This window comes from Callorhinus ursinus, unplaced genomic scaffold (genome assembly GCF_003265705.2).
Source record: "Callorhinus ursinus isolate GAN/ISIS: 27379988/994484 unplaced genomic scaffold, GSC_fseal_2.0 scaffold4, whole genome shotgun sequence".
In the NCBI taxonomy this organism is placed as follows: Eukaryota; Metazoa; Chordata; class Mammalia; order Carnivora; family Otariidae; genus Callorhinus; species Callorhinus ursinus.
This window is the reverse complement of record NW_027397066.1, coordinates 129,058,745-129,084,133: the sequence shown is the minus strand read 5'-3', so window position 1 is coordinate 129,084,133 and position 25,389 is coordinate 129,058,745. Positions and strand designations below refer to the sequence as shown.

Here is a 25,389-nt window from a genome sequence, read left to right as displayed (position 1 = left end):
GAACAAAGAATCCACAGGGATGCTCAAGAAGAATGTAGAATAAACAAAATAATTAGAAACATCACCATTTTTGCAGCCATCAATCTAACAACTAACCAATCCAGGCAAGAATTATCAATGGATGCTAAGATCATGGGGTGACATGCTCTTAGGGAACAGGAAATTTATATGATCTCAAATTATCATGGCACATATTATTTATTAATTATTTATTAAAGGAAAAATCTATCTATAACAGAGAGAGATCTGTCACACATACAATGGGGAGAGTCAAATGATTCAACTTAGCAAAACCAACAATGGGACAAATTGACATATATGTCCCTTCCGAGGTGATGCAATGGTAAGGACATAATACCAACCAAGTAGTCAGCACTCTTCCCAAAAATGTTTAAAGCGAATGTAAACTTGAAACCCACAGCGCTGAAGGTTCTCTAAGACAACTGGCTAAGGCTCTCTAAAGTGTCAGCATTATGAAAGATGAAGGAAGGGGGGGCAGAGATACACGTCTAAAGAAAATTAAGAAAACATGACAACCAGATGCAATGCGTGGTCCTTGAATGGATCCCGGATTTATGAGGAATGTTTGAGTATTCATGGTACTATACTTTCAACGTTTCTGTGGTTGGAAATTTGTCAAAATAAAAGGCCCAAGAGAAATACTAATTATTAAAAACTCAGTCGTGCAAATTCAATAAAGTACTACGTAGTAGTGTTCCCCCTCCCTGACCCGGTGCTGAAGAAAAGAGACAAGCAAAGGTGAACACAAAAGACATACTTGCAGCCGTCACCAGTTTTAAATTTCTTCCATCTTTCATACAATTTATTGGCAAGTTCTGAATCCACGTCCCAGGTAGACCGATCCAGAGAAAGACTCCCTTCCCAATTAGGATTTTCTACAAGTTAGATCAGATGTAATATTTAGACGTACAGAAAATGCAATTCAGTTAGGAAAGAAAGCCACAGGCTGTCAAACTTCTCAAACTGAGAGGACTGCCAAGCGAATCAACATCCCCTCCCCCACTTTCCTCTGACTGTACTTTACTAGGAGTCCCTCTAACCCAATGGCAAATGACATATCAAATCAAACAAACATGTATAAAACAAAACTAAACCGAATTATGTAAAGGTAATAACATAAAAGACACATGGCTCATGAATACAGCCTGAAACAAGTTAAAATTATTCTTGGATGATTTTTAACAGCTTTCCAGCTAACAGGCCAAACTGCTTCCCTGTAAACAGAGCTCGTCATCATCCAAGTCTTTCAGCGACTAGGATCAGTGCTGATAGACAAACAGCAGTCCTCCCAAAGAAGGGCACAGACCAGGGGCTGGGCCTGGAGAAGGTGCATGTTTATATTTACAAACTGGCCTCCCGTTCACCTCGCCCTCTCTACTTATCCATTCTGTCTGATCTGTGCTAAAGAGCGTACCAGGATGAGAAAGTGGGAATCTCCCCAAAGACATCTTGTACTGTACTGTAACAGTCTCCTTACATTAAATATCTTAATAAATCAGAAGGCAGGAGAAGGACGAGAAAGAGCTTCTATATCAACACTATGTATTTCAATCTCACACCACAACTAGCACCCCCTGTAAGATGTTTATGTTCCTATAACTAAAGTTTTCAAATGCAATTCCAGGTTATTTTTACTAACTTGTAGTCAGCCCTTTTATAAAAGAACTGGAACCTTCCAATTATTCCTGGACACAAGGCTGCTGTGACCATCAAATAATGTGTTTGGAAAAAAAATCCCTTACAAAAAGTTCAAGGGGACATTATTAACACAAGTACCTTGGGTGTTTTTGGAGGATTCTTAACAATTTCAAGTCATTCTGTGAATGATCATGCTCTTTAAGAATAAAATATGACACAATTATGTTTACAGTATTAATTATTCTATCTACAAATGCTATTTTTCCTCACTACTTCCCACCCAACACCAAACTAGAGTTCTATAGAAAGCCTAAGGGCAAAATACTTACCTGTTTTTGATTTTCCCATGAAATAATGCATGCCACAATGTGCTATCACTTCAAAACCCAGACTCCCTTCCTAGATTGAAAAGTAATATATGAATAACTTAAAACACAACACTAAACATAAAAATCCTAATGCACTCAAATGCGAAGCAGACAATGGCCTCCACCTCAGTGAATTTCTCTTTAACCAGAAGCCAAACAACAAGAAAGTGAATTCTTAGCTTCCCTGCTCCTTGAATGAGTGCTCTGAACTGTCTGTCACAGACAGGATCACGGCAGGGGATTTTGCACAATCCTCAATGCCCATAGGGACGATCCTTGGGCCCCAAAGACACAAAGCTGCCTTCTGATTTAGAGGTTAATCTCAGGACACTCTTGACAGGTTTTTTGTTTTTTAAACTGTACTCTAATCTTCTGAAAAACAGTATACCAATCTATAGTAACTCCTAAACCACTTGGGACATGTAAACTGATGTTCCACTTCCCACATGTTGGGAAAGCACAGACTTGCTACTTCCTACTTCCACATATATGTGAAACCTGCCTCCTCCCTCCCACAAGCAGCTCTTCTTAAAATGCAACTCTTGATCGGAAAAAGGAGATTTCTAAGAAATCTCCCCTGCTCGAAATACAGATGAATGGAATTAAGCTTGCATCTTGTGTAGTTTAATTTTAGAGGTCCTACCTTTAAGCCCATAGCTAAGCATGAGGCATTTCTATCTATGAAACACCAAAGCTAGTAAGTGAGAAAAATCATAAAGATGGTTGCATGAATGTCTCATAGTGAAAAATTAGAACCCAGTGTTATACAGAAGAGCTTGGATTAAAAAGAAGCAATAACAGTAACCAAATGAAAATAAATAAACATTAAGAAAAAAATGAGACATGTTTAAGATAAGATCTAAATTAAATATGGCTTACCCAGATTTTAGAAAGCATTTTAATTGATAACCCTTTCAGGTTTTAGATTTGGCCCACTAAAGAAATGCAAGGATTACAAGCAACTGAGAGTCACTTACCAGAGGCCTAACTAAAGCATCTGACCGTCTAGTTTACTTGAATTCACTGCTAGTATGCACCAAAAGCTCAACTGCGTTTTCTATAGCAAGCATATATTCCTTGCTCTTCAAATTTTGGAAACAAATGAAAATGAGATTAATCTATTTGTATTATTTTATTCAAGAACCTCAAATTACTTTATGAAAAATAGAAACTCTTTCCAAATAAAGAGTTCCATATCTAAACAACTGACCATATAAGACTGGCCTGGTAATATCCTTCAAATTTCTTAGATAGTCTTCAAGAACTCTAAGCTTAACTCTGCCAATAAAACCCAAGCACTGTAAGTTAATAAACAGTAATTATTATGAAAATTATAACACATAGTGTTGTAAACAATACCTTGGTTGGGGCTGAGTAAATCTGTAGAGGTATTGCAAAAACGGCACCTATGTTTGTAGTCAAAAATACATTGGTGAATAGGTTTATGGCAGTGTCTTTAACAGCAAGTTTCAAAGAAAATATATTCCAACAGCCTGGAGGTAGAAATAAAGGGCCAGTGAAATTCAGAATCTAAAAAGAAAAAAAGCAAGAGAAATTACTTTTCCTAACACTAATTAGGATTAAGACCATTATAAAGTTAATCACCATACATTACATCATTAGTTTTTGATGTAGTGTTCCATATATGGTGATTAACATAATAAAAAAAAATTTTTTTAAATGAGAGTTCTAGAGGGGAGGGGGGTGGGGGGATGGGTTAGCCTGGTGATGGGTAGTAAAGAGGGCACGTCCTGAATCTCCACTCAGGTGTTATATGCAAACAATGAATCATGGAACACTACATCAAAAACTAATGATGTAATGTATGGTGATTAACATAACATAATAAAAAAAAAAGACCATTATAAAGTATGATGCTAAAGGTCTTCTGTACTTTTAAAAATATAATTTTACTCACTTATTTTCAGGTCAAAGATTGAAATATTTTTATATAAATGACAGGTTTTAAATGCTGTGTATGCTACTGCTTTTAAATTTCACAAAAGTAATCTTGAAATTTTCATGGGGTAGTATTTTGAAAAAGTCTATTTTGTCATTAATTAGGCTTTTAATAAATACCATCTTTTTAGTATAAATTATACACTGTAATCTTTTTGAACAATGATAAGAGCAAATATTATTTAAGAATATATCTTGGTCCCTTTTAACTCCTTGAACAACAGCTTAAAAAAATAAATAGAGAGGTCCCAGAGGTAACTCTGAAAATACTGAAAGAAAAATACTTGCTTTAAAAATCAGAAGTAAAAATGAAATTTTATAAATATTAATTTCATAGCATCTGACCTTAAATAAAGCTTAAAATAGGCTAAAACCTGGATAAAAATACCATATGTACCTTTAAAATGTGCTTGGTTTCCTTGGAAACAAACACATCCTGTAATACAACGCCACGGTCGAAATGGTTGAGGTACCACACTGACCAAACTCCTGATGTGTTCTCATGAGTCTCTATGTGAAACTGGGCTGCAGAGGAGTCCATTCTAAAATACCTGTGAACACAGGACAGACACGCCATCAGCCTGGAGCCTGAGACAACTGTCAGCACTCACCCTGCCTCTGAGGGCAAAAAGAGAAGCATCATAAAATGTCAGAGCATGAAGGTTGGTAGTGCTAGGAAACAAGCTTCGAGACTGCCTTCTTCACCCTTCACGCCCACAAGGGGAGCATCTGAAGGCCAGAGGGAGAGGGACCAGGCCAGCTCATGGAGGCCGCCAGGGCAAAGCCAGGACCCAAAGGCACGCCCTCTTCTTTATCCCACACCCAGCTCGGCTCCCTGGCCCAGGACCTGCGCCGCTAACTGAACCATCCGGTTTCCCCCCCCCCAGTCTGCAGTCCGCCCTCCCACTGCTTGTTAGCTGTGTTGATGTATGGAAGGCAAGTCCCGAGAGAGAGAATCATACACTCATCTTATCGGTAATATTTTCAAATCACTGCGAGATGAAAACAAACAAACGAACATACGATTAAGGGAAAGTGGAATCATTACCCTACCCTGGAACCACAGGAGAGGAGAGACATGCTTTTAGTGTTGAAGTGTTTTTTCTTTTTTTCGTGTCTTCTTTAATCCCACTGTCACATGACGTAGCTGTTTTGAGACACAAAGAAATATATGTGAACAAAAACAAGATCTATGTTTTATTTATAACTTTCTAATTACTTTGCTTTTCAGCCTCCATTGAAACAGTGCATCAGATATCAATGGTAAAATCCTTTCTCAAACACTCCTATCTTTTTCTCTGCTGGCTTGTTGCCAATCATCTAGAACACGGTGTCTGCCACCCACCCCCCCATCCACCCCTTTTTTAAACCAACCTCTCATTTCTTCTTTTGGGGGGAAAAAAAAAGAGAGAGAGAGAGAGAGTGAATGCTTTGTGGCTTCTCTTTACAAAGATCTGCATTCACCATAAATAAAGTCTTTAGTTCTGCCAGGGATGACAAAAGTGAAAAATGATGCTCAGCTGGGTGGGGTGCAGCATGTGGAGATAGGAGCAAGAAAGGAAGACAACCAAAACAGCAAGAAGGAGCTTCACAGTGAAAGTAGGAATGAAGTCCGAAACATTGTGAATTATCAAAACAACACTTTCAAGCTTTCCTTGAGCTAGGTTGTAATATTAAGACACTGGTATTGAATTCTTAACTCTGATACTAATACTCAAGTCTTCTGGGGGGGGGTTATTTATTTATTTGAGAGAGAGAGAAAGAGAGGGAGAGCACAGGCGCACGCGTGAAGGAGGGAGGGGCAGAGGGAGAGGGAGAAGCAGACTCTGCTGAGCAGGGAGCCTGACTCAGGGCTTGACCTGAGCTGAAAGCAGATGCTTACCCAACTGACCCACCCAGGCTCCCTTAGTCTTTTTTTTCTTCTTAAGCTACAGATATGGCTCCAAGAAAATATTCAAACACTAACAAAAATGTGAAAATAACGTCTACTGTTCACTCCTGAGTTCCCAATCATCTTAGAGGAAACAACTGTTAGCAGATTCTTATGCATCCATCCAGTGTTCTGTACATACACAAGTACATAGACACCCCTTAAAAAACAAGACACGCACAATTCACCAGCCCCCTATCGATGGATATTGACACTGCTTTGTTGTCACCAACAGTGCACATTTCTGTAGGTACAGTTGTGCATACGTACATGAGTATATCTGCAGACGGTTCCTTGATGTAGAAGGATCAAAGAGCATCTATGTGCATTTTAAATTTTCTTAGATTGTCAATTTTCCCTCTAAAGAAGCCTGCATTGGTTTATACTCTTGTCAAAAATATCTGTTTTTCCCCCTAGTCATTACCAACACAGAATATTAACAATGTTTTTATTTTATTGATCTAAGTAATAAATTATATCTCACGTGTTGCTTTAATTAACATTTTTTGAAATATAAGTGAGGCAGGGCATGTTTTCATATGTTTAAGACCATCTGCATTTCTTTACAGAACTTTACCGTAAATAAGTAAGAACCCAAAGTGAGGACTGGGTTTATACTCACTAGATCTGCATCGCATTCTGCACCAAGAAACACAACTGGGGCAGTTAAGCTTTAAATGCAAACCCCTACACATGTGGCAGAATAAAAGTGACACCAACAATCATTCTTTCCGTGATTCTCTCTCTCAGAACTATTAAGGCTGCAGTATTATAATCAAACCCATTCGCTTTCTGAAAACCTTACTTGTTACTCTGTAGTTCTAAGTCATTTCATAGAAAGAATGATCATAACTAGATAATGAAAATAAAAAAGACAATCTCCGATATTTTTAAAATCTATACCTTTGCAAGTGAAAGAGGCGATTTTTGTAAAGTTTGTCGTAGAAGTAGGTAGGAGGACTGGTTCAAACTGCAGGGACAGAGCATCTCTCTGTGAGAAATGATGTACATCCTACAAAAAAAACTCCATATTACTATCCTCAGCTGGGTGAATGTTTATCCCATTTGAATCAACTCTGTTAAAAGAATAAGTGGCTCAGGCTGGCATACAAGTAACTGCTCAGCATATGTGTCTATAACAGTATGAAGGGGGTGCTGACAACCTTCATCCTAATATGGGTCCAAGCAAGGGAAAATGGGTATAAATTAAAGCAAAAGAGAACTGAGACAAGTGTTTCTGTAACTGTTCCTGAAAAATCCTCATGCTCTCCAACTAAACACACCCTTGTCAGTTTAAAATTTACTTTATGTAAGCATTTACAATTACCTGTATCCAAATAAGGCTGTCTCCTGAATGTAATATATACATATTTACTGCCGAATCATCTGTCCAAAAAAATCAGAGCAATGAGGTTAAAACAAAGAGCCATCTCATTCTCACACCTTAACATAGGAGTTAAAATACCGTATTACACATTTCTATACAAAATGTGACTCGTTTTTCAACACTACAATTGAAACAGGGAGCTATTTTCTGTTGGGTATTCTTTTAAGTCACAAGAAAAAAGATCCATACAAAAAGACTGACCTTCAAATATAGGATCTCTAACTGATGATGAACTACCCGTGGAGAAACTCTGAGTTTAGGGCCATGCTATAACTCCTCTGGATGAAACTAACCAACTGGATAGCTTTAAATAAAGCTATGTCCTCCCGTTGATTAGACAGTCCCTCATTTCCTTATTTAGATGATCATATTTGAGGAAAAACAAAACCCTGGGATCTCAAAGCACAGCCTTCCTTTTAACCTTCACCAAAAGTGCTCCCCATGGGACAGGGGTCTTCTCTACATTGTTGTCTACCTGGCCATTCTGAGAATCACCAAAACTATGAGCCCAAGGACAGGGCAGCTCTCCTGCTGAACCATTACTACTATAACCAATTCTGACGATTGGAAAGTAAATGACGCTTGACCAACAATTAAGACTCCCAAATAAAATTATGCTTTGCTAACAATTCTTTCTCCAGATACGTATATATGTTTATATGTGTGTGTGTGTGTGTGCGCATATACACACAAGTACACACACACATATATATACAAATATACCAGCACAGCCTTGCTAACCAATGGATAATAGCAAATGTCTATGTGATAAATGTTATGGACTATATAACGTGTGTTGCCTACCAAAGTTCTTAGAAACTTAAACTGATGAACTAGGTAACTTCTGGTACATGGCACACACATTTTCAAAGACAAAATTCATAGAAATGAACACTAAAATTCTCACTATCCTCACTTGCCAGGCATCCAGGAACAACCAGCACCCAATCAACTATTAAAAGTACAAAACAGCATGATTTAACTGAGCTTCTGCAAATCAGTAACAATGGAACAAGAAACAGGAGACTTAAAATACTCTGTGAATATTTATATTAGATTCTTGTGCCTGTTTAACTTGTTTACTATCTCCAGAATGCCAAGAAAAATTATTCCCAAGGAAACTCAGAATGGTTCGCAGTTGCCACTTAATTTACTCCAAAATAATACAGTCTTACTAGCAGTTGCAGATTCAGAACCAATTAGTTTCAATCTCTTAGTAATGAAAGCAAAGGCTCTTTGTCTTGCATTGCATATATGATAGAATCTACAAGTCAATGCTGTTAAGAATGATGATGCACGTTAATCAAAATATATAATAAAAATTTTAAAAGATTCCACCTTACCTGAGGTCTCAGATTTATCTGTAGCTACATAAATAATAGAAAGATGATCTAACAAATCTTGTGTGTTTTCTTCAAATTCTTTTGAGGAGTTTTCCATGGTCACAATTATGCTCATTTGTAGCCGTAAAACATCATCAGATTCCATATAACAACTCTGAGATTGGAGGGATGGAAAAAAAGGAAAAACTCAAAAAAAAAAAAAAAAACATCCAAACTTGGTGATTTCAAATTCAGGAAAAGAAAAGCAAGGGCATGTGCATTTCTGAAAGCAAAATATGTCATTTTATTTTTGATTTCCAAGCCAAGAGGCAGGAAAGGAAGGATAAAAACAGTGAATTTTTTAGTTTACCTTTAATTGCTGACACACTTTATTATGTAAACTGCATTCCAGCTGCACTTGCAAGAGGCTAGTATTAGTGGTTTCTGCCTAAAAGAAGAAAAAACGGGGGTAAACACTTAAAAGAGGCAAAAAGTTCAATCTCATATTCGTAGTAAACTATCATTTATTCAGGACATTCATTCATTTAATAAATATTTGAGTATCTGCTAAATGCTGGGTATTATTCTAGTAGCTGGAAATAAACATGAGTAAGACAGAAAACTGTCACTGAGCTTACATTCTAATGGAAATCATAAGCTCTCCCTTGGGCAACATGAAAATTCCTATTATGGCAGTAAGGAGATAAATATGTTCTAAATATACACAGGAACACTGTAGTTTGGCATTTCTTGTACTTTTTGAACATTCTGTTTCAACATAGGAGTCTTTCATTTCAAAGTAGGTTCACCCAGTAATAGCCAATTAACTGTTCTTATGTCTGCCTTCCATTAGTAGAATGACATTAGAAGTGGTGACAAAACACTCAGAGGGGTCTAAAATTCCACTGGCCATCATGATCATTTTTAATATGTGAAAGAGCTATGGATGGAAGAGACCAAAATAAATGAAAAGAACGCAGAATTTCATCAAATTCAAAGATCTTAACAGCCACATGGGATGATAGCTGGCATATCTTTAAGAGGAGGAAATGCACACCCCAACCCAGGAACATAGCCATGTGGGTGGGAAGGTGGGGGCTGCATACAGTGAAGGCAAAGAGCAGTCAGGTAGTGAGGCATGTAAATCCAAACAACCTAAGCTGTGAGGGCTCCTTTTTTGTTCAGTCTGATGTGTCTGGCATAGTGATTATAAAATAAAAAAAGGCACTCGGCTTGGCAGCCACAGTCAGGACACCAGGAAATCTCAGTATAGTAAGGGGCATTCCCCAAATCCTTGGCTGACTTAATTGTGGGTAAGCATTTATTCACTCCAGGAAGATTTAGTATTAAGTAGAACCACCACGATGGTGTTTAATTTGTTAGATTTATTAAGAATTACCTAAGTATATTACGTTAAAAAAAACACATTTTTAACTAGTGCAATTGTCATTCAGCAAATGAAGTACCAAAATTGAGGCGCCTGGGTGTCTCGGTCAGTTAAGCGACTGCCTTCAGCTCAGGTCATGATCCTGGAGTCCCAGGATCAAGTCCTGCATCGGGCTCCCTACTCACTGGGGAGTCTGCTTCTCCCTCTGACCCTCACCTGTCTCGGGCTCTCCCTCTCTCTATCTCTCAAATAAATAAATAAAATCTTTAAAAAAATTATAAGAAAAATAAAAATAAAAAATAAAGTACCAAAATTGGAATCAAATATAATGCATTTTAAAATGCAGTAAAGATAGTTAAGGAGTTTAGCCAAGCTTGTAAATGGGACCAAATATTAACCAAAAGCTCTTTTAAAAAGTAATTGCTAGTATCTACTAGACTTAGAACAATACCATTTGTAAACTGAACCTAAAATCTTAAGGAAGAACTACATTTCTGAATTTGTCTTTTTGTAAATGAGTCCCACCATCAAAGAAAGAAAAAGCCCACTACTCTCTGAAATTGCTTTACGCAAAGTTATAAATGACCGCCTCATATCTCAATCCAAGAGACACTTTTCATTTTGCCCAAGTCTTCTGCCAGTTTAACCCCATTATCCACTTGTGCTTCTCTTGGTTCTTCTCCTTCCTCTCTGGCGCCTCCTTTGTGGCTCTTCCCCCTCTCCTCTCAAGATGTTAAGAGTTACTCCGGATTCTGTCTTTTGCCCTCTTCAGTATCTCTCTCCAGGCAAGCTCTGTGACACACTGAAGCTGCCTGCACTTCTCTCTCCAGCTCAGACCTCTCCACACACCTATGCCCAACCAATGGCCGGGCAACCTCCTGAATGCTCACACTCGCCGAGACAGCTACCCTTGCTGTGCGTGTCATCGTGGCATCATTATTCATACAGTTATTTATGACAGAAACCTGCAAACAAACTTCACTCCACCTCCTCACTTACCCTTCTCACACAAACCCATAACCAAGTTATACTGACCCTACCTCCTCAGTACCCTTGAATCCATTCACTTCTCTTCATTCCCAATACCGAGGAGATCGGAGGTCAGCAAACTATGCCCATGGGCCAAATCCAGCCCACTGCCTGTTTGTAAATAAAGTTTTATTGGAACCCAGCTATGTTCATTCTTTTGTGTATTGTCTGTGGCTGTTTTCATGCTACAAGCTGCAGAGATGAGTACTTGCACCAGAGACAGTGTGGCCTGCAAAGCCAAAATTTACTCTCTAGGCCTTTACAGAAAAAGTTTAAGGACGCTCGTCCTTGTGGAAAGGAGGAGGAGAGGGAGGGAGGAAGACAGGTAGGCTAGTCTCCCTGTGTCCACCTCTGCCCTCTCCATTCCGGTCTCCACAATGCATCAAAAGTGAGTTTACAAGTGTGCCAATCAGGTGACGCCATTATCTGCTCAAAACCCTTCAAAGACCAAATCCTTTACTGTAGCTTCAAAACTCAGGCACCTGCCCAGTCTCTACCTCCTTATTTATGCTCCAGCCTCACTGGTCTGCTTTCTGCTCTGTTTTGCCTTCAACCTCTGAATGTATTCTTCTGCTGTGAACTCACATCCCCATATCCAGCCTTCCTCTACCTAGTTAAACCTTCATGCCCAGCTCAAATAACCCCTTCACCAAGGTTTTCCCTGACATCACAGCTGGGGTAACTGTCCATTACTTATACCCACAGCACCTTTTCCCTGACCTTCCTGAACACTCCTCATTATAATGTAACAACCTGCTCAAGGTCTGTCTTCCCCAGATCGTAAGCACCTTGTTTGATGTTTTTACCACAATGTCTACCACTTAATTCAATATTCAATTAGTGAATGAAGAGAAGTGGGCACACAGCCACAGATGCTTGCTTGAAAAAGGCAAGCTTGAAATGGGCAAGAAACTAAAAATAATAAACAATAGCTATAAAATAAAAGAATATACCAAAGCCTGTCATTTGACATGTACTTCTGACCTAAAACTTAAAAAAAAAAAGTTTAAAGAAAAACCCATATCAACACATTTTCAACATATGCATTTATAATAGTTGTGTTTTTTGAAAATTTACAGTAATTTAATTATAGGCCTTAACCTCACACGGTAATTCTCTTACCTAAAATATTTCTTCAAACGTTGAAATGTTGTAAGTTCAAAATTATGATTTTTGAACACGATTAAACAATCCAATTTGCACAGTGATCTGATGTAATATAAAGCCCAGTATTTGGTCATTCTTGATAAGTTTCTAGATGAATTTATAATTTACCATTTTAAGTAAGATTCCTCTCTTAGCTGGAAGCATAACAAAAATAAACTACCAAATTGTCTCATTTGTTGTAGAACATTTCAGAGTCCCACAAGGGGGAGTCGCAGCACCTCCAAACTGTCCCTAAAGCAGGCCAATTTTTCTAGAAGAGCAATTTAAACAGTTCATGTCTTTATCAAAAGAACAAAACTATTGTAATCTTGACTTAAGAAAGTAAAGTATAACCAAAACATGAGCCACCTGGGGCAAACACACACACACACACACGGATTAAATACTCTCTGAAACCTGGGGCAAACACACAAACACACACACACGGGCAAACACACACACACACACGGATTAAATTCTCTCTGAAACCTGGGGCAAACACACACACACACACACACACACACACACACACGGATTAAATTCTCTCTGAAAGGGACCCAGCTGAGCACATTTGTTATGATGGTGGGACATCCCCTTATCCAAGAGTGTGCCTGGGCAGATTATAAAAGGAAAACAGAAACCTACTTCTCTACTTTTCAAACCCCCCAAATCACTTTAACAAATTAGTTCATAAATTTTACAGCTAAAAAATAAAATAATTTATTGGTAATTTCCATGTAAAGTATATGGTATTATTCTCTTGTAGAAGATGGGGGGAAATGTGGTCTGGTGGGGTTAAATGACTTATCAAAGGTCCTAAGGTTGGCTAGTGAAAACCAGAAGAAAAAAACCTGCAGGTCTTTTAACACAGGTCAGTACTTTTTCTAAGTAAATCAGAACAGACCAAGTCTACTTCTCCTAAACTTAAAAGCCGGAAAGTTCTTCACCATGGAAACACGTATTAGAAAACCCTACCGGGAGATTATGCAATAATAGTCCAGAAAATGGCAGTGTTAAAAACCCCCTTTTGTAACGGCTTATATTCCCATGGTTTTGTGTTATGACTCTAGTTAACTGGATCTAAGAGAGAAGAAATCACCTAGTTCTCTTCTTGCTAAGAAACTGGTGTTTGTGCGGCAGGCCCCGGGCAGAGTGTGACTTGTGGGGGGATCGTGTACAAGTAAAGAGGAAGAAAATGATAGACTTGAAGTCCTGCCCTCTTAGAGGACTTCTACTAACAAGAATAAACCAACATCTTAACAAAAGCATATGAGAATCTATAATATAGTGATCAAGGGCCTTGAAATCATGGCATTCATAGTAATGACCACACACAGAAACCTTGTATTTAAGGAATAGTTAAGGAATATATAAAAGAATTATAGATAAATTCCAATATTAGGTCTTGCTTTTCTCCCCTTCCACAATTTTGAACGCTAAATTTTAAAGGTTCTTATCCAGGTAAACGTCTTACACCAGCATGTGTGTCAGCAGGAACCCAGATCCTGTATAAGCCATGTGACCAGTCCAGAGGGTGGCCCACATATACAGTGCTAGGTACAATACAGTCTATATAGCAAATGAGCTTGCACAAAACAGGCCCTCTCTTGGGTCCCTTCCCCACAGCGGCCATGCTCTATAACCAAACTCCTAATTTAGTGTTTTCTGCACAACGGACGGGCTCAGCAGAGTTATTAGCACCGTAGGGCTGCTTTCACCCTTCACCAGCAACGGGGCTTCAGCCCTCCCCATAACCACTGCCTTGCTAATCCTTAGATACTTAACCACTGGAACAAAATTCACCTAACATTGCCCAAACCCTCGCTAAAATATCTGTAAAAACCGAGGAAATGGCTGGAATTTGTTTTTCTGTTTCAAGGGGGGGGAGGGGATGAATGTACATGTCTTGCTTTTCCTCTTATCCACATCTATTTTAGAGAAGGCTTTGCCGTGAATTCAATTCGAGATGAAACCCCAGCCACAAAACCTTAGGGACATCCCCTACCCTGCCTATGACTCAGTTTCTTCTTCGATAACACAGAGTTAGTGAGTTCGCAGCTATGTTAAGAGCCCTAAATGAGATACACAGGACACAGCACAGGGCACAGAGTAGACCTTCCAAAGGGACTGTTATTGTCCTTTCTTGTTCATTCACAGTTAATGCATTAAATGAGTAAAATTCCACAACAAATAAATGCTTCTGGGAAGCATTTTTCCCACATCAAAGTTGTAAGAGGGGAAACTCCTCTTCCACTCTCCTTTGGTTTCTAAGAGAAGTGGGTGGTTGTTGTTATTTTTTCTTAAACACTTCAAGTTCTTTTTGTCTTACTTCACATTTGGTTCAGAACCCAAAAGAAGAGAAGAGCCATTTGTTGCCCACCACCTTCCACCCTCCTGAAATGTGCCAGAGACCCTGAAAAACAGACAAAAAAAGCAATGTGGAGAACAAGTGAACACTTAGATCCTGAGACTTTTCGTTGGACCAAGTGACAGTGGCCTGTATTGTGCAACACTCTGGCTTTTGCACTTGGGGAGCTGGCTTTTAACTGTTCCGAGCTGGGCTGGCAGTTTCAGGACAGCCTTGTGGGATTTGCACCTTGGTAGGTCATGCAGCATATGGTGGCTTGATCCAAAGGCAAGCAGCTATTTTTAGACAATTGGATGCTGCTGGGCCTTAAGCAAATGGCAAGTGGGTCCTGAAGGCCTGGCTCAGAACTTGACCCTGGGCCCAGGCTTGGCAAAAGTTTGGGCTTTGTGATGCAGGCAGTGGTAGCTTGACCTTGAGTAATGTGGGCATAGCTTTTTTTTTTTTTAAGATTTTATTTATTTATTTGAGAGAGATAGAATGAGAGATAGAGAGCACGAGAGGAAAGAGGGTCAGAGGGAGAAGCAGACTCCCTGCTGAGCAGGGAGCCCGATGTGGGACTCGATCCCAGGACTCCAGGATCATGACCTGAGCCGAAGGCAGTCGCTTACCCAACTGAGCCACCTAGGCACCCCTGTGGGCACAGCTTTTACCTAAATAGGCATAGCCATGGCAAAAATCAGCCATGGCTATGGAGGAAAGGATCACGCGGTGGGGAAGAGTATGGTGGTTCCTCAAAAAAATCAAACATGGATACTGAATGATCTGCAATTCCACTTCTAGGTATATACCCAAAAGTGATAGGGATTTGAACAGATATTTGTACACCCAAATCCATACCAGCATTACATGCAGTAGTCAAAAGCAGAAACAACCCAAAATCCATCCATGGATGAATGAATAAACAAAACATGGTGTATCCATGCAGTGGAATGTTATTTAGTCTTAAAAGAGAAGTTCTGACACATATACTAGAACATGGATGAACCCTGAAAACATTACAAGAGAGTGAAATACGCCAGACACAAAAGGTCAAATATTCTGTGATTGCACTTATATGGGGGGGGACTAGAATAGTCAAATTCATAGGGACAGAAGGCAGATCTGAGAGGGGGATTGAGAGGAGAGGTTAATGGGCGTTGCTATGTAGTGGGTATGAGCGTTTCAGTTGGGGAAGGTGAGAAAGTTCTAGAATGGATGGTGGTGATGATTGCACAACAGTGTGAATGTACTGCATGCCACTCAACTGCATACTTAAAATGGTAGTTTATGGTGTATATACTTTACCACTAGAAAAGGAAAGGGAGGGGGAGAAGGAAAAAGGAAAAGGAAAAGATGTCCTAGTCAGGGCTCCCCTCACAATAGAGAGAGCTTCCAGAGCTGGACCGTCTGCTTTTATAGCCAGATCTTGAAGAAACTGTTGGGTCCAATTCCATACAGGCAGTCAGGTTGCTCCAAAATCTGTACCTTTTTTATGCATTATCTTCATGGCTAAGAATTGGAACTATGAAAGACTCTAGTTATAAATTCATGTGGACTGGTCCACAGACTCAAAAGTTCCTCCTCAACTCACTGGCTCTAGATTTATTAATCATCTAAATGCTAACCACTGCTTTAGATGCTCAAGATCCAAAATGGCAGATACACAGATGGCAAATTTTATAAATAAAGAAGCAATAAGTGTATAAGATAGAAGATATGCTCTCATCTTGAGTTGAGGCAGAGAAGCCATTTGACAGAATTATTGCATGCACAAAGAAGGCAACCACTAAGGCTGAAACAATCCGGTTCACTCTGGACATCAAAGAGGTGCTAGAAAGTTAGGGAAACACGGTTTAGTTTTCCTATCAGAGCAAGATGAACAGAAAACAAAACAAAAAAGGCAGGTTGATGGAGCAGGAGGAAGAGAGAGCTCCCCTTAAGAGAAAGACTAACCTCTTAGAGAACAACTAGACAAAATTTGAATGAGAAAATGAGACCTCAAAGGTCCAGCTCGACAGACAGAGAGAAGGAGATAACCTGGTAGCTAACTGAAATGAGGGAGACAGATCTTTGTGCTTATTGGAGCTTTAAAAAAAATGGAATGAGGGCGCCTGAGTGGCTCAGTTGGTTCGGCAACCGCCTTCAGCTCAGGTCATGATTCTGGAGTCCTGGGATCGAGTCCCGCATCGGGCTCCCTGCTCAGCAGGGAGTCTGCTTCTCCCTCTGACCCTCCCCCCTCTCATGTGCTCTCTCTCTCTCTCTCATTCTTGCTTTCTAAAAATAAATAAATAAAAATTAAAAAATGGAATGAAAGAAGAAAAGCAAGACCTCAGTAGACAGGATTGTTCCCCCCGAAAGAACCAGGCTTTCGTTAGAGAAGTTAGGGAGAAACGCACTTCTAAAGCCAGGTACGGAATCCACAGTAAGAGCAACTGAGGACTGAGACAGCTGTCCCCTGGACTACTGCATAAGACCTGGGCAGGTCCAGGGGGACGGGGGACGGGAAGATCAGTGCAGAATGCTCAGAGCGTATCAGGCAGAGACACAGTTACTGCCCGTGCCCTGGGGGAACATGTTCGAGAAGTTTAGAGAAGCAGGACTCAGTCTGAGAGAAGGCGCAGCAAGAAGAGGAAACCCATTCAAGGGGAACCAGGCAAGACTGTCGAGACAGACTGACCCCGGCCTGATTCAGACGTTGGTGTGATAGGGGGGCGTCTCCTGCAGAAGACTCTCCAACACAGGAAGGGAAGATTGGTCTGAATAGATGCTTTTAGCAGACCCAGAACTTAATTGATTTTAATCTCTCTTCCTTTAGGAGAACTCACAGAAAATATCTAAAGGAACATCTAGAGAAAAAAAATACATATGTATATATAGACAGATTATATTATATATGTACATATATAATATAATCTAGACCAAAAAGAACAAGAAAAAGAAAAAGAAAAAGAAAAAAGGACTGAACCAATTCTAGAAAACAGTAGCAGCCTTACAGGTGTTAGAGAAAGAAAAAGACTAACAAAAAAGCTGGTTAAATGGCTAGAAACTCAACTGAGCCTTCCTGAGAGGAAGAGGGGCCAGGAGAAACCAAGAGCATCCTGGAGGCATAGCCCACAACTGCAGAGAAAGAGGGGCGCACTCACAACCTGGAGGAGACAGTGAGTGGCTCACCGCCAATGTGCTATTCCCACCAGGCCCTAAGCTTCCCAAATGTCAACAGCAGCTGCCCTCCAAGAATCTGCTGAGAACAATGCTGCACTCGAAACAGGTGGAGCTAAACGGGAAAAGCCTTCTCTAAGTAGGTTCCAGGAGCCTAAGTAAATCTACCGTAAGAGGCCATGGAAACCAGTGTGTGCACAGATCCCAGTGCCCTTGCCCAGGCACTGAGGCTGCTCCATCCTCAACAGGGTGTCCACACCATTCAGCACAGGAGTGCCAGAAACAAGGGTTCTGTGCAAGGAAGGAGAACAAAGACACACCTGTGACTGGGCTGCCACCATTGCCAAGTGCTCAACTCGGAGGGAAGACCAGAGCACCTCAGGGGCTACCTCCCGAGAGGAGCTGGTCTGTACAAGTGGCGCTTCCCCAAGCCCCTGAGGTTCCAGGGAAGCCTCCTGACAGGCAATCTCTCCCTGCTGAGTTTAAATGCAAAGGTCTTGGAATCAGAACAACTGGCATAAACTAAAGCCAAAGCCAAGGTGATGCTCTCCACCCTCCATCCCTCTTTTTGGCAAAAATGAAGGGCTGGGAATAATTCTGCTTAGAATTAGTCCCTTGGGGGCTGGGATGGGAGGCGTGTTTTCCAAGTCCTGTGGATGGAAGGTTGATATCTGATATTGTTGTGTCTTAAGATTCTAGACTCAAGAGAGGCTCAAGAGAGACTTGATACTTTTTTTTAAGATTATTTTTTTATTTTTAAGTAATCTCTATACCCAACATGGGCCTCGAACTCACAATCCCAAGATCAAGAGTCGCATGTTCTACCAACTGAGCCAGCCAGGCGCCCCAAGTGACTTAATATTAAGCCAGTGTGACTTGGGGAAGCCTCATGCACTCTAGGGAGAGCCAGCCCTGGCCGTAGCTGCTGAAGGCTCCCCAGCTCACACAGGCATGGACAACCTCTCGGGCTAAGACCAAAAACTAAGAAATTGGGGAGGGCTTCAAATTCTTTTAATGTTAACTCACAAGCCAAGATAATTTGATATGGGACTATAGCCTTGAACTTTCCATGTCTTGCCAGACGACTGAATCTCTGAATTTAAAAATTCTCCAAGAGTTTCACAATAGAAGGTTTAGATTCACAACTTTTTTTTTAAGTGATGAATGCATTTTAGTTAGGTGCCAGGTACTAGTTCTAAGCACTTTACAAGCATGAATTTAGTCAACGGCTATAGCAATCCTACAAAGTAGTGCTATTATTATTTATTTTATAGATAAATTGAGACACAAAGACATTAGGTAATTTGGCCAAGGTCACTCAGAGGTGAACAAGATTTTTACCCAGGTGGTCTGGTTTTAGAATTCACCTTCTTATTCAGTACACTGTATATCTCTATGATGGGGCATACTTATATGGCTGGTATTTTTTTTATTGGAGTATCTTAACTCTGTTACTTGATCCCACTGCAAAAACTCTGATAAGCTGTATTGAATATCATACTTGAAAAGAATTTGGAATGGAAAACAGATGAGGACATGAACTTTCAACCTTGGCTGCAGTGTGCCTTTGGAACAGATTATTAATGAATTATTCTAATCTATCTCAGAGCTTTCTAGGGGCAAACTCAACAATGCTCCCCAACAGTCTGTGGAGGATCAAAGAAATGGGGGTTTGGTTCCAGTGGGAGGAGGAGCAGACTAAGGAAAGTGGGAGCATGGTTGTCAGGAGTCTGCTGGTCTCCTTGCCAGAGGAAGGGGGAACCCAATCTTGATAATAGGCAAGCCCAACGGGTCACAGGTATAAAAGCTGAGGAATGTTATAAGGAAAGAACTCTCTGTTCTTTTGCCCCAAGTCTTCCTCTCCCCTTGGAGGCAGAGGGGGTTGCCTGTCAGTGGGCAACAGAACATGATGCTATACTGTAGACAGCGTGGAGAAGGGTAGGGGCTCACAGAGGAGCTGGTTTCTTTCCTCTCTACTCTCGAGAGGGCTGTCTGTCCTTCAGACTCAAACCCCCCTTCTGATGGGCCACCCCATGATCTACCCAAGGGAACAGGGAGTTAGGAACAGGCTCTCTGACCTCAGCTGATACACAAGAATGTGGCTTATCAGCAATATGACAGTGGCATTTTGGTTCCCTGACTCCTCATTTTTTTTTATTTTTAAAGTATTATCCACACCCAGCACGGAGCCCAAAGCGGGGCTTGAACTCACCATCCTGAGATCAAGACCCGAGCTGAAATCAAAAAGTTGGACACTTAACTGACTGAATCACCCAGGCACCACCCCAACTCCTGATTCTTATATGACCACTAGTTTAGAACTTGGCCAGGAATACAGGCGTTATTTATTGGGCATCTTCAAATACCCCAACAAGAGTTTCTAGAATATTCTAACATAATGAATGTTTGAAAGAAGTCAAAAAAGATTCATGTCTCATTAGTTCATAAATAGTTGAGATTATAGTTTCTTCCTTTGAAGATCATTTATTCAATTATCAAGCATTTATTTACTGCATCTTATATGGCCAGACTGTGCTAGGTAATAAGAAAACAAATACTGGCTAAGACAGGATTCCCGCTCTTGAGGAGTTTATAATCTTGGAAAAGGAAAATACACGTTTAAAAACAAAAACTTTTGAATACTGTTATTTACTGTTATTATTTTACTGTTATTTAAAAAATAAAAGCCATATTCAGAGGCAGGTATGTCAACAAAAATTAAGTAATGGCATATATTTACCTAACATAGAGTAATACTTTTCCAGAGTCTGACACTCTATCATTTTTTATGTTAAAAAAAATCAAACAACTTTTATCATGCAAAGAAATGGTATTAAATACATTACTGATTACACATGGATTTGTAGGAATTATCAGCTATCACATTCAGAAAATGTTTCTTCCATTTAACTAATTACGGAAGCCCATCAAGAAAATAGGAGCGCTAAAGAGGTTAAAGAACCTTTCCCTGTTCTCTATCTTCCATCTCCAATTCCTAGATCAGACTCTTATAACTTACTTGTTAGTGAGAAATGTGCCCCTTTCTCTTCTGTCAAATTGTGATTGAAAAAACTTTCCTTGGTCCCCTCCCTATACTGATTTTACAGCTTCCCTTTCAGATTGCCACACTTAATTGACAGGGATCAGCACCTCAGGAGGCAAGAAGCAGGAAAGCACCTCAGGGCACCTTCTCCCAGCCTGGCAGGCACGGGGCTCCGGGCAGCCCTTGCCCAACACCTGTCCCTGACATCACCACTCCAAAAGTGAGGGCTGTGCCAATCTGAAAAGGTTAGGAACTAACTCCTGGCCTGAAATGCATTAGCTATCACACAGCACACGAGAGAATCTCTTCTTCACACCCTTCCAGCCACACTAGAGTGTGGTGGCGAAGGGGAACCCTCATCATATGCATGCACTCAGAAAATACACTGAGAGCAGATGACAAAATATTAGTCCTGGTTCTCGTTGCCAAGAGTGACTGTGGTCTTGGGGCTTATGTCTAATTTTTCACTCCTCTGGTTTCCCATGTTATCTAATGATTACATTGCAATTGTTCATAGCCACAATCTCACTTTTAGATAATTTGGTAATATGATACCATGTTAGGACATACACACACACCTTTACTTGGTGCGTCATGAGCTCTCACTTCAAAACTTTTCTGGGTTTCCCACTTTGACTTATCATTTTATTTTTAGCAATAAACATTATTTTACAATGATTCTAACAAGAATAACTTAAGTTCTTGTAAATCTCTGAGACAAGCCTATTGCGACAGTGAGACTCTATGCCAGATTGAGACGATGCCAGTTTCCAATATTGTTTGAATTATGCCCAAATAAACCACTGAAACACTCCTCAAATCTCAATGGTTTAGAAACAAAATACCACTGTAAAAAACATTAAAAAATAAAAACTTTCACTTTTAACAAGCCTAACACAACGATATTTGTGTATTCTATCCCACCATATATTTTACAGTTACAATCATCAAGTATAGTCTAGCTTATATTCTACTATTCACTTGTCAGATGAGGCATCATAATTACAACTTGGAAGAACTACTTAATAGTCTACCATCCTGACATAATCAAATTCATCAAATCCTTTTTCTACTGTTGAGCCTTTAAGCTGTTTCTATTGTTTTATTGCCATTATAAAAATGCAGCAAAAAAAACACATTTTATTTGCTATTTGTCTTTTGTGGACCACCAATTACTAAGTCAACAGAAATGAGAGTCATCACGACACTTCCTATATATGGGGAAAATCCTACAGCAGACTGAGCTGCTCTACCGATCCCAGCTCTGCTCTTGGCCTCCACCAAGTAACGTAAACTGAGTCCCTTCTGCAATTTCTAAAATAAGAATATTACCACCTGCCCTGGTAGTAAATCTGGTGAAGGTCCACGTGGCTGATGTGGTGAAAAGGTGAAGTCATACAAATCTTACATGGAACAACAACAGGTAGATATGCTATTTGGGGATCACAGCTCAGATGTCCACTGACTCACCTATCTATTAAAAACTCTGGGGGTCCTCAGTGTACTAAGCACTAAAGTGATGTTGAGATTATAAAAATGAAAAGGAAATAGGCCCTGTCCAAGACAGCCTTGTGAAAGAGCATGGGAGGGAGACAACACAGGGCCCCAAATGTTCAAGCAGGGGCCTGAACCAAGTGCCATGGGGCCCAGAGCGCAGACTCACCTGGAACCCTGGGGAGGCTGCAGAGGAGGTGATACCTGAACTGGATCTCAAAGGATGGAATGGAGGGCGCCTGGGTGGCTCAGATGGTTAAGCATCTGCCTTCGGCTCGGGTCATGATCCCAGGGTCCTGGGATTGAGCCCCGCATCGGGCTCCCTGCTCGGCGGGAAGCCTGCTTCTCCCTCTCCCACTCCCCCCCTGCTTATGTTCCCTCTCTTGCTGTGTCTCTCTCTGTCAAATAAATAAATAAAATCTTAAAAAAAAAAAAAAAGGATGGAATGAGAAGGATCGTGAGAGTCAGAGGGGGTTGAAAGCTTGTGAAGGTAAGGCAGTATGTAAGCAGGGATGGCACGTTCCGGCAGGGAGCGGTTTGGGAGGCCAGAGTGGAGAAGAGAGTGGTGGAGCATCTGAGGCTGTCGAGGAAGCTGGAGCAGGTCCTGAGGCCCTCCTATGCCAAGCTACAGGAGCCGACTAGTACAGAGACCAGGGGAAGCGGTGAGCGGCGTTGTTCTGGAGGATGTCAGAACAGCCGTGTGACACGTGGACTGGAGCGGAGAATGACTAGAATAAACCAAGGGCCAAATAATGACAAGACTACAACAAAAGCAGAGGAACCTCAGACTCGCACTCGGACCCACTCTGACAGTGACTTCTCGCCTGCTAGGAACCCTTCCTTCTTTTGCCCTTCCAAAGGGCAAAACAAATGAAAAAGACGGGCCACGTGAAAAGGTTTAAAAAGTAAAAAGCAATCTCAAGTCTGCATGTTCCCCTACTTTCTTCCTAAGAGCAGACACACATGTGCAGCACACAGACAGAAACCTACGCCCTCCTCCCCACTGAACTCAGTGGCCGCTGCAACACACGGGGCCAGCAAGAATCTAGAGAGAAGACAAATCACACGCACACACTTCTGTTTCCAGCAGAAGAGAGTGAGCCATTTCATCCGGTTCAACCGAGCGATGCAAAAGTCAGATACCAACAGGTAAAAGACACAAACAAAAAGGACCAAAATGAGCCCATACTGCAAAAAAATAAAAAATAAAAATGAGGTAACAATTGTTCCCTGGCACCCTAGTTTATTCCATGAGATAGACACATTTTTTGTTATTACAAGAAACGAAATGGTATCTTAAACTTAGGATATTCATATTAGAAGGGCAGAAGCAGGGGTGCCCGGGGGGCGCAGTCGGTTAAGTGTCCAACTCTTGGTTTCAGCTCAGGTCATGATCTCAGGGTTGTGGGATCGAGCCCAGCACTGGGCTCCACGCTCAGCGTGGAGTCTGCTTGTGGATTCTCTCCCCCTGCCCCTCCCACTGTACTGTCTCACTCTCTCTAAAATAAATAAATCTTCAAAAAAAAAAAAAGAGAGGGCAGAAGCAGTTATGATCTATATGACACTACAAATATGAATACTGTTTTTCCCCTACTAGTAGAGAGAAGATCAAATAAAATGGACTTAATCTGTTTGACTACTTTTCCTAAATATATGCTCTTTTAGGAAAGGAGGCTAAAATACTGAATAATGCCCTTTTCAGAGTACTTTAATAAAGTTATAGTCTGGAGGTTAAGTTCTGTACTGTATGTTTTACAGATGCTCATTTAATGCTTCCAACAAAAGACAGTGTGGCCCAGGCCTGGAAACACACAGACAGAGGTATAAAATTGGCTTTTTGATCTCATACAAGTAATTAATTTTTCCTCCAGCCTGTATCCCTAAAATAAATCCATAATTTTTGAGCATTATTTAAACTTGACTTTTGTCATAGCTATATAAATCTTATTTATTTATTAACAAATAAATAAATAAATGCTGGGCGTGGAGCCTAATGTGGGGCTTGAACTCACAACCATGAGACCTGAGCTGAAACTAAGAGTTGAACACTTAACTGACTGAGCCACCCAGGTGCCCCAGCTACCTGAATCTTTTAATAGTTTAGGGGAGAGTAACACCAACTACGGCCACAGTATATTCACATGAGGTAATCTGCAGTAAGTTGCAAGGATATGTGAGCTAAGGTGTTCTGATTCCATCAAATTTCTAGTTGCTACCTCAGGAAGCAATTTTAAGGAAGTGTGAGGAAAGAGCAGTACAACCCCCTGTATCTGAAAAACTCAATACAGCTAGCTGATCCCCAGTGGAAAGAGCTCCTCTGTCTTCCATCAACATTCACTTCTTCATATACATATAAAAAGTTTATAAGAGGGCGCCTGGGTGGCTCAGATGGTTAAGCGTCTGCCTTCGGCTCAGGTCGTGATCCCAGGGTCCTGGGATCGGGTCCCACATCGGGCTCCCTGCTCCTTGGGAGCCTGCTTCTCCCTCTGCTTCTCTCTCTCTCTCTCCCTCCCTCTCTCTCTCTCTCTGTCTCTCATGAATAAATAAATAAAAAAAAATCTTTAAAAAAAAAGTTTATAAGAATGTGGAGAAAAGGGAACCCTAGTGCACTGTTGGTGGGAATGTAAACTGGTGCGGCCACTATGGAAACAATACAACCGTTCCCCAAAATATTAAAAATAGAACTACCCTATGATCCAGCAATTCCACTTCTGGGTATTTATCCAAAGGAAATGAAAACACTAACTTGGAAAAATATCTGCACTTTCATGTTCACTGTAGCATTTTATTTTAAGTAGGCTCCATGCCCAGTGTGGAGCACAACACAGGGCTTGAACTCATGACCTTGAGATTAAGACCTGAGCTGAGATCAAGAGTTGGATGCTTAACCGACTGAGCCACCCAGGCGCCCCTAGCATTTCTTGTTTTTTTATAATAGCGAAGACAGGGAAACAACCTAAGTGTCCATCAATGGATGAATGGATAAGAAAATGTAATACGTATATACAATGGAATATTATTCAGTCATAAAAAGAAAGGAAATCCTGCCATTTGCAACAACATGGATGGACCCTGAGAGCATTATACTAAGTGAAGTAAGACAGAGAAAAACAAACATGATCTCCCTTATATGTGGACTCTAGGGAAAAAACATACACA

General features: G+C 40.6%; 1 protein-coding gene across 1 annotated transcript in view; it reads right to left on the bottom strand.

The window, feature by feature from the left end:
• TMEM131L (transmembrane 131 like) overlaps positions 1–25,389 on the bottom strand; it is a 158,593-nt gene that overhangs the window by 42,039 nt on the left and 91,165 nt on the right. The window contains exons 8-16 of the mRNA XM_025874341.2: positions 8,996–9,073; positions 8,647–8,800; positions 7,244–7,302; positions 6,820–6,928; positions 5,040–5,133; positions 4,384–4,537; positions 3,387–3,557; positions 1,989–2,058; positions 779–896 (exon numbers count right to left, since the gene is read on the bottom strand). Coding sequence (XP_025730126.1) covers positions 779–896; positions 1,989–2,058; positions 3,387–3,557; positions 4,384–4,537; positions 5,040–5,133; positions 6,820–6,928; positions 7,244–7,302; positions 8,647–8,800; positions 8,996–9,073 — 1,007 coding nt within the window. The remainder of the gene's footprint in view (positions 1–778; positions 897–1,988; positions 2,059–3,386; positions 3,558–4,383; positions 4,538–5,039; positions 5,134–6,819; positions 6,929–7,243; positions 7,303–8,646; positions 8,801–8,995; positions 9,074–25,389) is intronic.